The sequence below is a fragment of the Harmonia axyridis genome, chromosome 6 (assembly GCF_914767665.1).
Source record: "Harmonia axyridis chromosome 6, icHarAxyr1.1, whole genome shotgun sequence".
Taxonomy (NCBI): domain Eukaryota; kingdom Metazoa; phylum Arthropoda; class Insecta; order Coleoptera; family Coccinellidae; genus Harmonia; species Harmonia axyridis.
In genome coordinates this window covers 7,409,646-7,421,738 of record NC_059506.1, presented here as the reverse complement: position 1 = coordinate 7,421,738, position 12,093 = coordinate 7,409,646, and the positions used below count along the sequence as shown (strand labels likewise).

Sequence of the window (12,093 nt, the reverse complement as noted above, 5' to 3'; positions counted from 1 at the left end):
GAACAGGGACGTGAAAACCGCAAGGCTCTATCTTAAATAACAAGCGAGAAACCTGGCTGTCTCACCCAAAATGGGATGCACTGTACACGAAAATATGTAGGTAAAATAGTATCATATACTATGGTGTCAAAAAAAAATATTGAAGTTAAGTCAAGAGATTTGACGAGCTCGTTGAGATTCGTATAGTCCGGGAGCCAGGTGCAAATTTGGTTGAATATTTCTTTTCTTCTCGAGAGAAACTTGGTGAGTTGCATCAGGTAATAGTAATAAAAACCTTCGTGGAGTTCAGCTATGACTCAGATGGGGGGGGGGTGGGTTGGTAGAGTGGCGGCAGCCTCCCAAACACGAAGAAAAAAAATACATTCAGTCATTTCCTCCCAACTGAAAATTTGTCAAATTGTAGCTAACCCAATGTCTAGACGAAAAAATACAATCAGCTGACTATAGCATAGTGTATTATACGTCAGCTGGTGTCTTAAACATGAAAAAATAGTAATTTACGTAACAAGTCCGGAAAATAGGGTTTTTTTGGACGAATAGACAAAATTCCAGGACGAGCGTAAGCGAGTCCTGGAAGTCTGTGAGTCCAAAAAAACCATTTTCGGGCGTGTTGCGTACAATATTTTTTCGGCAACCATGTAAAATAACACTATCGCTGCTGCTTTCCATATTTTATGACGATAGCGATAAAAAAACATGCAAATTTTTGACAACTAATTTCATATGAACTGTCAGCCGTTATCTCGGTTGCTATGGATTCTATGATTCTTTTCCGGCCTAGTCCGGAAAGTACGTACTTTCCGGACTAGGCCGGGACTTTCTCAGAGGAAAAGCGTCCGGGAAGTGAGCACTTCCCGGACGGTTGCCGAAAATAGTAATTTACGTAACAAGTCCGGAAAATAGGGTTTTTTTGGACGAATAGACAAAATTCCAGGACGAGCGTAAGCGAGTCCTGGAAGTCTGTGAGTCCAAAAAAACCATTTTCGGGCGTGTTGCGTACAATATTTTTTCGGCAACCATGTAAAATAACACTATCGCTGCTGCTTTCCATATTTTATTGCGATTGCGATAAAAAAACATGCAAATTTTTGACAACTAATTTCATATGAACTGTCAGCCGTTATCTCGGTTGTTATGGATTCTATGATTCTTTTCCGGCCTAGTCCGGGAAGTACGTACTTTCCGGACTAGGCCGGGAAATGCTACTTTCTCAGAGAAAAAGCGTCCGGGAAGTGAGCACTTCCCGGATGGTTGCCGAAAAAATATATTTTCAATGATTTCCTCTCAAGGAAAATTTACCGGATGATAGCTTATATGCAACTATGGATAAATATATATGTCAGCTGGCTGACTAAGTTTTCTGTATCTTGTGGATCTTGGTTAACCTTGCTCGAATCAACTCCACCTAGTGAAGCATTGTCAGTATCGATGGTTTCACTTGTCCGTACATGTGGATTTACATCTTGTTGTCTGAAAAATAATTATAATCAAAAAAATAAAAGGAAATAAAAATTATTTTATATACATACTGTAATCTCGGAGAACATGCGTCTTATGATGTTATTTTTCGATACTTTGGTGGTAATACAGTAAAACGTCGATAACATTCACCATGGTACAGCTGAAAATTGTTTTTTTCTGAAGGAAGTAGAGTTTCGTGTCCGGTTAGTTTATAATGTTTTCGAATAATCTAATATCACGGCACTCAATTGAATTAACATCACTAAATAACTTTAAATAACAATTTGTTTTTTTTTGCAAAAGGCACAATAATGCAATACATTAGACATTTCTGAAGACTTTTAACGGTTACCATAACAATGCTTCTTGAATATGGCCGTAGTACCCCGATCACGCATACAACCTATCCCCTCCAAGCATACCTTACTATTTTCTATGTAACACTGGCGTGTGATGCTTCGATAATGTGAATAATTAAAGATACCTACGTCATTTCCTCCCTCATGGAAAATTTTCAGCTGATTGTTAATATAATGCTGTGATAAATAAAAAAAAATCAGCTAGCAGTGAGTCGAGGGAAACCTAGTCAGCTTATGCATTTAAATGGGCATAAGATGCATCCGCTTAACTTCTACGTAATAACTTTCAAAGTATCAGCTGACGGTTTTTCCACCAAGATACAGCCAGTTGACATATATATTTATCTATATAGTTGCATATAAGCTATCATCCGGTAAATTTTTGTTTGAGAGGAAATCATTGATAATATAATTTTTTATTTCATGTTTGAGGCACCAGCTGACGTATAATACACTATGCTATAGCCAGCTGATTGTTTTTTTTCGTCTAGATATTGGGTTAGCTACAATTTGACAAATTTTCAGTTGGGAGGAAATGACTGAATGTATTTTTTTTTTTCGTTTTTAGGGGGCTGCCGCCGCTCTCCCCGCCCAGCCGAGTCATAGCTGACGTTCACGAGGCTTTTTATCACTATTATCTGATGCATTCTACTAATTACCGTTGGAGAGGAACTTGGTCATGTATATCTGTTACTGGCTCCCGAACTAGTATTCATATGATGATTTTTGGTTTATTCCCTCCAAGAATGACCTTTCGGAATCGTTCGAGCAAAAAAAGATTTATTCCACCTGCTAGCCAAACTGCCGCTCTAACAGAAGACAACTCTGCAGAATGCAGAATATTATTTTTGGGTGAACGAGGTATTTTACCGAGAGATAGAAAACTTGGAAAATCTCTTTGAAAAGTTTTAATAATAACATATTAAACATTCATCACTTCGGTACTTGGAATCCTAGAAAACTACCCGAAATTTCACTCTCTAAGATTCCAAGTATTCAATGAAACACTCATAACTTCGATATTTGGAATCCTAGAAAACTAAAATTTTGGGTAGCTTTTAGGATTCCAAGTACCGAAGTTATGAGTGTTTAAATGAAGCTATATTTTGAACAAGAACAGAAGTAAATCAATCAATTACTCGAAAACCGCTAGAGATAGAAACAACGAAATTAATACATAATCAATAAACCGAAAAAAGGGAAAATTTACAAAGAGTTTTTTTTGAAATATCGAAGTTGCTAGTATTTTTTGATATGAACGGCAACACTGCAGTGCCGAAAATATTTTAAATCGATGGAGCAGTGTTTTCTATCTGAAAACCAAATTCTCAATAAAATCGTACCTTCCGTTCCCCGTAAGTCTAGGGTACCATCGACCGTGGCGCACCCTTAATACATTTAGAGAAAAATTTTCTCTCGAATTAAATTTGACATGATTATTTCACAAGATCACATAAAAACATCTTGCGTTTTCAATAAGAAGGAGTGTCTTTATTTTATGAAAATTGAATAGCATGACATTTATCGAAATTTTGCAGCTTTGAAAACCATGTCTGTTTTGAAGACTAAGGGGTAATACTTTTACCACTCGAAAATGATCCGTTTCTATGGTATTCCGATTCTCCCAGCATAAAATACGCTTGCGAAATGTCTTGAAATATAGAGACATCGGTCGCGCAAAATGAGAAAAAAATCGTAACGTCAAAATGTCATCTGTCATAATGATTTTCTTTATTTACAGACCAACAGTTACAGTGACAGGTACGAAAAATGCCCAGCTCATCTGCATAAAAGACGACAATTCCATCGTGTCGATAATGAATGAAAATTCGACCAGTCAAGGGGATTCGCCTGAGTCCATTAAGAAAAGTGTCAAGTCAGCCGAAGTGCAAACATCTCAATCTGAATTGATTGAAGAGGCTGTCTACAGGTTGGATAAATCCAGGAGTAACATTAAAATCAATAGAGTTAAGAGACCAAGAAGAATGTTACAGTTGTTGCCGAAGGAATACGCAATCAACATTATTCAGTACAAACTAATGTTTTATAAACACCATAAGGGAAATTATATGTATAAGAAGACTTCGACAACCAAGCCTTGGCAGTTGATGGATAAGTTAGTAATTTTTTTTTGATTTATTATACTCTTGATTTGACTAGCATCTTAATGATTTCTCTTTATATTTTGCAGGATTTCCGAAGACATTTTCGACTATGCTTTGCTCGGTATCGCAAAAGAAATTGAAGTAAATGAACTTCTGGAGAATATATATAATGCTGAATTTCAATATTAATTTCCGAAGAAATGATGAATGATATTTTCGTGTAATATTTTATAATATAGTTTCAAAACAAATTGTTGTTATTAAGTATGCTTTTAATGCCAATTTCCAGCGAAGCTTCATTGGGTTTAAAGATTCATTTGTTCTGTACTACCTACTCCTACCAATGCCCTTAAATGTTTTAATATGATCGACGAAAAGTTTCACTGGACAGTGAGTTGACAGAAAATATATCCCTCCCTGCCCTGGGGTCTACAGTTTATCACACCCTCACTGCCTTACACTACCTAAGCATACTTGAAATGCTGGAATTGTTACTGTGGTATATTCTGCCATGTTTCTTGTAAAGGTTGTTTTTTTTTTAGAGCTATAGAATTTTAAATTGCAATAAAACAACGATGGATTATTCGATTGACATTAATTTTATTTATCTGCAAGATAATCTTGTGGCATTACATTTTAAATATGATTTCTGGCATATGACCGACACGGCTGGCTCGGATGTAGTCCAATCTGTACGTCCAATTTTCGATGCCTTTTTCCAACATTTGTGGCCGTATATCGACAATAACACGGCAAATGTCGTCTTCCAAATGGTCAAGGGTTTGTGGCTTATCCGCATAGACCAATGACTTTACATAGCCCCACAGAAAGTAGTCTAGCGGTGTTAAATCACAAGATCTTGGAGGCCAATTCACAGGTTCAAAACGTGAAATTAGGCGGTCACCAAACGTGTCTTTCAATAAATCGATTGTGGCACGAGCTGTGTGACATGTTGCGCCGTCTTGTTAGAACCACAGGTCCTGGACATCATGGTTGTTCAATTCAGGAATGAAAAAGTTTGTAATCATGGCTCTATACCGATCACCATTGACTGTAACGTTCTGGCCATCATCGTTTTTGAAGAAGTACGGACCAATGATTCCACCGGCCCATAAAGCGCACCAAACAGCCAGTTTTTCTGAATGTAACGGTGTTTCGACATACACTTGAGGATTGGCTTCACTCCAAATGCGGCAGTTTTGTTTGTTGACGTAGCCATTCAACCAGAAGTGCGCTTCATCGCTGAACAAAATAAAATGGACGTAGTGCGCGATACGTATTCCGCACAGAACCATTATTTTCGAAATAAAATTGCACTATTTGCAGGCGTTGTTCAGACGTGAGTCTATTCATGATGAATTGCCAAACCAAACTGAAAATAAATCACTTTACAGCTGTTACGTCGGTAGCCATCTTGAACAGTAATGCGAACTTTAAGTTATATACCTCGAAAAAAACACCCGTTAGAACCGCAAAAAGTTCATCTCTCCTATAAAATTCATTGCAGTCTTGATTTCTTGGTCATCTAGAAAATTGGAAAATAGCAGCTGCATAGGTAATAACGCCAGGTTGAAGAATTTGTTGCACGTAGGCCCACGCATTCAGAAATCCGAGATATGTTTTGACATGAAATGAAATTACTTGGGTCATACCATAACTCTAGGAAAAAAAATTAATCTAGAGAATCAAGACGAATAAAACTCACTTGGGCTGCATTTGGTAAGCTTTCATACAGTCTGAGAAATAAAAGTATCCCTATAAATCTAAGATTTCGAGTTTTCGATGCTTGTAGATCGTGCAAAGGAAATCGAGAGAGACAAAGCGGACAAGAGATAGACCTCCACTACGATGGACGGATGACATAAAGAAGATAGCGGGCGAAAATTGGTATCGGAAGACGTAGGATAGAGAGAATTGGAGGGAATCAGGAAAGGCCTATGTCCAGGAGTGGACTAGGGATGATGATGAGGATGAAATGAAATTTCGCCCAATGACATGACAGTTCCACCACTGTACCTTTGAACTTCTTGTACTTAAATGCTGCCACATTTCAACATTTATTGACTATTTCCAAACACGAACTCTTCTTGAATTTGAATCGAGTACAAAAACCTAGACTCACTCCTCAGCAAATTCGAGCCATTACCAATATTCCAAATTGTATGTCTTCGAGCACTTTCTAACCTAGCTGCGCGTTTTTAAATCATTAAAGTTGAGCTACAGTGTTTTGTAGACTAGTGTCGTCAAAATAACATAATGATTAATATCAGCAAGACAGAATGCATTTGCTCCAAAAAAATAGGAGATATGGTTTGGGTGGTCTAACCTTGCGGTATTTCGATTTTGTTATAGAAGCTAAACAAAGTGCAAGATTTCTGAGAATATACCTTGACCAGAACTTAAAGTGGGGCTCGCATGTCTATTCTGTATGCTAAAAACTAAATAGCTCCTTCTATGCTATTAACTAGAGTTAATGGAATTGGTTGTGGACCATTAGCATAAACCTAATATTTCGTTGTTTGTGTGGCGCCGTCTTGTTTTTCGTGGCAGAAGTTATTATTGAGAGACATTGGTAAGTAATTGAGTGTGGGTAAGTGAATAGAACAAATATAACTACCTCGTTTTTGGTCCAACTCAAATCTTAACAGTACTCAGTTGATTAACTGGGCAAACTGATAAAGTGAGTGTGGGGAATTATAACGCCTCTAACTGGTGTAATAATTTATCAACAATGCAGACTTAGTAGAAAAGAGAAAATAATGCATTTTTTTTTGGAAAATTAATTACTCAAATAATGTCAATCAATTAAAAACGACTGTCACACACTGGATCCTTCTGGTCATATAAGGTGATCCTCAACAATAAGGATTATAAACGCAACATCAATAGTTTTGTTGCGCAACCTTCTTCTCTAAGCAACATGGAGTAGGATAGGCTATTTGAGTCAACTTCAAGCTTATTGTTATTGGTTTTGAAGACAGTTCAAATAATTATATCAAACGAATAATAGGTACTGACGAAATTTTGTTTGAAGTTTTTGTTTTGAGTTATTATAAAAGCGACAAGATATATACAGTCCCGAATCTCTATTGAACTTAAGAACTTTAATCAAACATAGAGAAATCCACATCTAAGAATGACGAAACATTCAGCATGCTTAGGAACTTGTGTTCCAACAGTAACTATTAACCTAGAACTTATTTGTGTATCAAATCGTTGTTTACTTCACGATGATCAAAGCGAAAAGACCTTAGTTGTTGACGTCCACTTCTCAGATGCCTTCAATTCAAATGCACAGGACATTTAGGTACTAACCACACAGTGTTTGCTATTATCTAATTGACATGAACGTTGTCGAGAATCTAGGTAACTTTCGAAATTATTATATTAGGGAATTCTAGGAATGGTATGTTATGATCCTTGAAAAGTGAAGGAGTTCTTTATTATGTTGAAGGCTCAAATAAATTGAAAAATTCGAGCTTTTTAACCTAGAAAACTCTGTAAATGCTTACTACCCCCGTAGTAAAAGTGAAACGTCCGGTATGAAAAAAGCAGTTCTACATTTCACACTCAATTGATGTGCCCAATTCAACAGCAATTGCCTTCTTATATTATTTTCAAATGTTTTGGACAATAAAACATATCTGTATTTTGTCATATTGTTAGGCTCAAAGCATGAATTCGAAATGAAAAAATTTGATATAAACTGGTACCTTCTGCAATCATATTTCGAAAAATGACTCTTGAAGAATGAACTGCACGTATATATTTTAAAGAATTTTATTCTGGGAAAATTGCCTTCATATAAAAAAGAATCAATAAAGACAAACCTTACTACTTTTCCTGGAAAATTTTTCAGAATGCATTGCAATAGCGACGTCAGCTTTCAAGAGAAGAGGGGGCCAAGGAGGGGGACAAGATTCACAAGTGCATTTAAAGTCATGTTGTATTTTTTCCTCTTGCTCTATTTCAGGGGGGTGGCAGTAAAAATTTAGGGATCCCAGACACCCTGGCCCCTGTGTGGCGTGGGCATACGAAATATTGATAAAAGTCAATTTATGTTTTTCATTTTGAATCGAATTACTGTTTAATATTAAAACATTGATTAATAAAAAAAATTCTTTAATATACGCGTATCCTCAAAAGAAATCAAGAATATAAATAAGAAATAAAATATAAATAATTGAAGATGCGAAAACTAATAAATAATAATAATGTAATAAACTGAGAGTTAACTGTACAAATACATGTTTTTCACCCTGTATGAATGAGCAATCATCATTTTTGGAAAACTTTTCTGGAGTTTCTTTCAATATCAAAGAATTTATCTTCAAGTTGGCATAGAAACAATTGAAATCGAAGAAAAATCAGCAATGTTTTTCGTAGACGATCTTCAGCAAAATTTTAGGTGTCGTAGATTTTTCCTGGTGAGTGTATTATATGAGAAGTGTTTTTATTTCATACCAGAGTCAAATTCAATATTTTTAATGGTTTAATGTATATGCTAAGTGAGTGTTATCAGGGTCGGCGTTAGGGATGAAACAGTGAAGCGACTGTTTCTTAATAACAACATGAGGTTGGTCCGCTTTGCCGCGTTTATCAACATTGCCTGCAATAAAAATCTCCAAAACGTCTTTACTAAACCACCTGTTCAATAAATAACTCATGGCAACCCAACCAATTATAAGTAGCATTGCCTATTATGCCCGCCACTCACGAGGCGTTTTCTCGAGACTTTGGAAGCCAGGCACCCAAGAGATTCTAGTCGGGCAGTCAAGTTCATTCTTTGATTTACAGTCGTGCGGCCGTGTACCGAGCTGCCCGACTGTAAAATGATCCGAGCGCTCGAACATGGGTGCCTCGTGAGTGGCCGTCTTTACCCTTATTGAAATAGGGATGGAATGTATTTCACAAAGAGGAAAACAACACTTCAAATTACGTGGAAGTTGTTTACACATTCAAAATATGGAAAATTCCTACGATTCTGAATTCGAAAATAGTTACTGATAAATTAATGCTAAATGTTTTCAGCGGAACATATGTATTTAATCCCATTTAGTTTCCATGCCTTACTGCCCTTTGTATCTTGTGGTGTAATAGGTAATCTTTCATCGATCGTATGTGATCGATTGTGAATGTGAGAATCAGATATATAACTTACGCATTGGTCCTCGGCGTCGAAGAAATCCAGGAATTTATTGTAGGTAAAAACGTTAAAAAAAAGAAACCCAGTGGAAACGATTAGCAAAATCGCTAGAGAAATCGAAAATGGCGAATTATCATTGAGGCAGGTGATGTTTTTTGTTGGGGGGGGGGGGTGTTGTTTATTGATACTTTTTCAGCAGGGGCGCCAAAAAAATCTTTGCTTCAGGCGCTAAAATTGCCCGCGCCGGCCCTGAGTGTTACCATAGACTTATTCTTATTTTTTCAATTAACCTTTTTATTTTTTGCTTCTCAAGCAAAATTTCGGCACTGGGAAATACCTATGATGTAGGTCACGTCGAATAGATGGCATTTATAAACAGATTTCTAGATATACTGTTCCACTAATCATTTTGTGAATAATAGCGAAAGAGGAATTATGAGAATCTGGGAATATTTTTAAGGATTTGTTTCTACAGGGAAAACAGCGGGAGGCGATTTTGAAAAAGTAATTGTCAGTTTTATCGATTGAACTGAAAAAAATTCTTTAAGTAACACTAAAAAATATGAGAGAGAGAGAAATTTTATTTATTGGTGCGTCGGTATCATAGGCCATTTAGCACCATTCTTGCTTATCTCAGACTTCAAAAGAAGTATGATATGGCGAGTAATATGACGGGAAAGTTTATTTGTTCTTAACAAGCCTACAATGAATTAAATTTTTTGTGCATGCTTGAAATGTTTGTTTTTTTGTGAACGAATATTTGCCTTATGTTATTGACCATAGTTTTCAGAGTTGCCTAAATGTTTTTCTTCCCTCGGGTATAGACCCGGATCAACCAATATTGATTTTTGGTTTTCCGTAGAGTTTTGTGTGAGGGAGGCAAGTTGGTTAGCTACAGCTCTGCATATTTGAGTAGGTTTCTCCGATTAGTTCAGGTTTTATGGGATAGGTTTGAAAAATTATTACTTGTGCAGAAGTAATTTATTATATAATTATAATGTTAAGGCTTGGTCTTAGTGTAACACCTGATTTTATTACAATGTAACTGTACAACATTAAAAAAAATATATATTCAGTCATTCAAAACAAATGATGTCAAATTTGACCTATAAACCTTCAGCGTCTTAATTTCCTATACAAAAACGCGAAAACAAAATTCTGCACCAAGTTATATAACAAATATCAAAGGAAAAAAAGTACTTTGATCAATTGTTCAAGATAATTAAGTATATTGTTCACTGAGTATATTCGTGTGGCCTGAAATGTTAGTATCAGATTGAACGCTATATGTATCATCTGATACTGAAAAAGAGATAATCTACAATGAAATCAAAGGCGAAGAACATTTTTGATATTAGACATTTTGATTATTTCCAAATAACTGCCATGTAATCAAATTATAGGGACAATTATTAATGATCGATGAATTCTCGACGAAAGAAACTATGATGAGAACGACTGTTAAGCTCATAAAATTAAAGCAGTTATAGGTCTTATTTGTACAATTGCAGTGTATCATGATATTTTTCAGTCCGAATTTTAAAAAATAAATAACGATTAATACTACACAAATACATACATATTTATAAATTCTTTACATTGAAGATGGTTACGATTTTATAAAATAACGGATTGAATCGCTGATGCCCCAATAAGTTATCGATAATCTGAACCGATTAATGATCTATACAAAAAAAAACATAGATCAGTATTGCTACAATTTTACTGATTACTTCAAACATGTTTCAAAAATATCGATATAGATAAACTATTATTACAATATAATACTGAAAATAATACAACAAAAAGAAAAATAATAATACAAAAAATAAGAGTAAAATGAAAATATTCTATTTTAATGAATGAAATGACTTATGTCGATGAGCTCTTTCAGCAAAAAAAAATCGGGAAGAGTATCAATAACCCAAGAACATGCAATCTGAAAGGTTCAACTGATTACAAGATGCAGATGTTACAAATATTACATTATAATATATATTAAAGGCATCATAAAAAAACATTTTACATTCTCCATCTACCTATTTGAATATAAACACTTAATATTTTACCAGCAAACCGAATCTGTTTTATTTTTAATTGTTAACAAAGAGATTGTTCAATTATAACGAAGAAAATTTCAGATAATATCGAAGACTCGCCATAACTAATTATGAATACCATATAAAAGTTCACTCGGTTTTTCGAGAAATATACCAAATTTTATAGTGGACAATGAGATCAACATATTTTAAGTTTTTAGTGGACCATGAAGAATAGTTTTTCCATCAAAACATTTTCAAATGGTATATTCACAAATAATTGATATTGATAAAGTTATGAATACTTTGAAGATCTCGAATTGTCCACTTTGATTTGAGTGTCATTAATATTGCTGAGAATTTTAAGGATGATATCCCCAACAGAAAAGCTATAGTTCTCAGAATCTATGAGCATGAGATATTGAGTGTAATTAAAGATAACTTGAATACCAAGCCGCTTTTCAAATTAATTAACTTGTGTTGACGAGTAAAGAAATTTTCTAGGAGGACCCTCTTCGACAATATTATTGATACCTACCGTATATTTCTCTTGGAAACCAGTTAACTCTGCTGAAAGGATTTCGGAGTACATGATTATGAATGTTAGGTAACTTTACAAAAAACTCGTCACAGAACACAAACATCTTACCATACAGGTTCATATTTACACAATCACCCATGCATAAATATTTATACAAGTCTATAGTGATGAAAATATTTCTGATTATGTAACATACAAATGACTATTGTGAATAACTATTGATTCAAAAGACTGCCGAGAGAATAATTCCCATTCATATGATCCAGAACCTGTAACCCTAAGTGGAAAGAATCACTAATTTTTTTGATTGTTATAGATCATATTTGATCCAGAATATCAGCCCGAAAGGAGCTGAGATGCTTTTGAGTTCGAAATTTGGAATTCTAGTCATACGAATGGAAAAACTCGGCCACATTTCACATCGGTGTAAGGAATGGGTTCT

At 35.1% G+C, this 12,093-nt stretch overlaps 1 protein-coding gene across 3 annotated transcripts in view; it reads left to right on the top strand.

The window, feature by feature from the left end:
• Positions 1-4,176, top strand: part of LOC123682722 — a 55,381-nt gene extending 51,205 nt beyond the window's left edge. For all 3 annotated transcript variants that reach the window (XM_045621481.1, XM_045621482.1, XM_045621480.1), the window contains exons 9-10: positions 3,562-3,936; positions 4,012-4,176. In XM_045621481.1, the coding sequence (XP_045477437.1) occupies positions 3,562-3,936; positions 4,012-4,114 (478 nt within the window). In that variant the 3' untranslated portion in view covers positions 4,115-4,176. The remainder of the gene's footprint in view (positions 1-3,561; positions 3,937-4,011) is intronic.
• Positions 4,177-12,093: the final 7,917 nt, after the last annotated feature.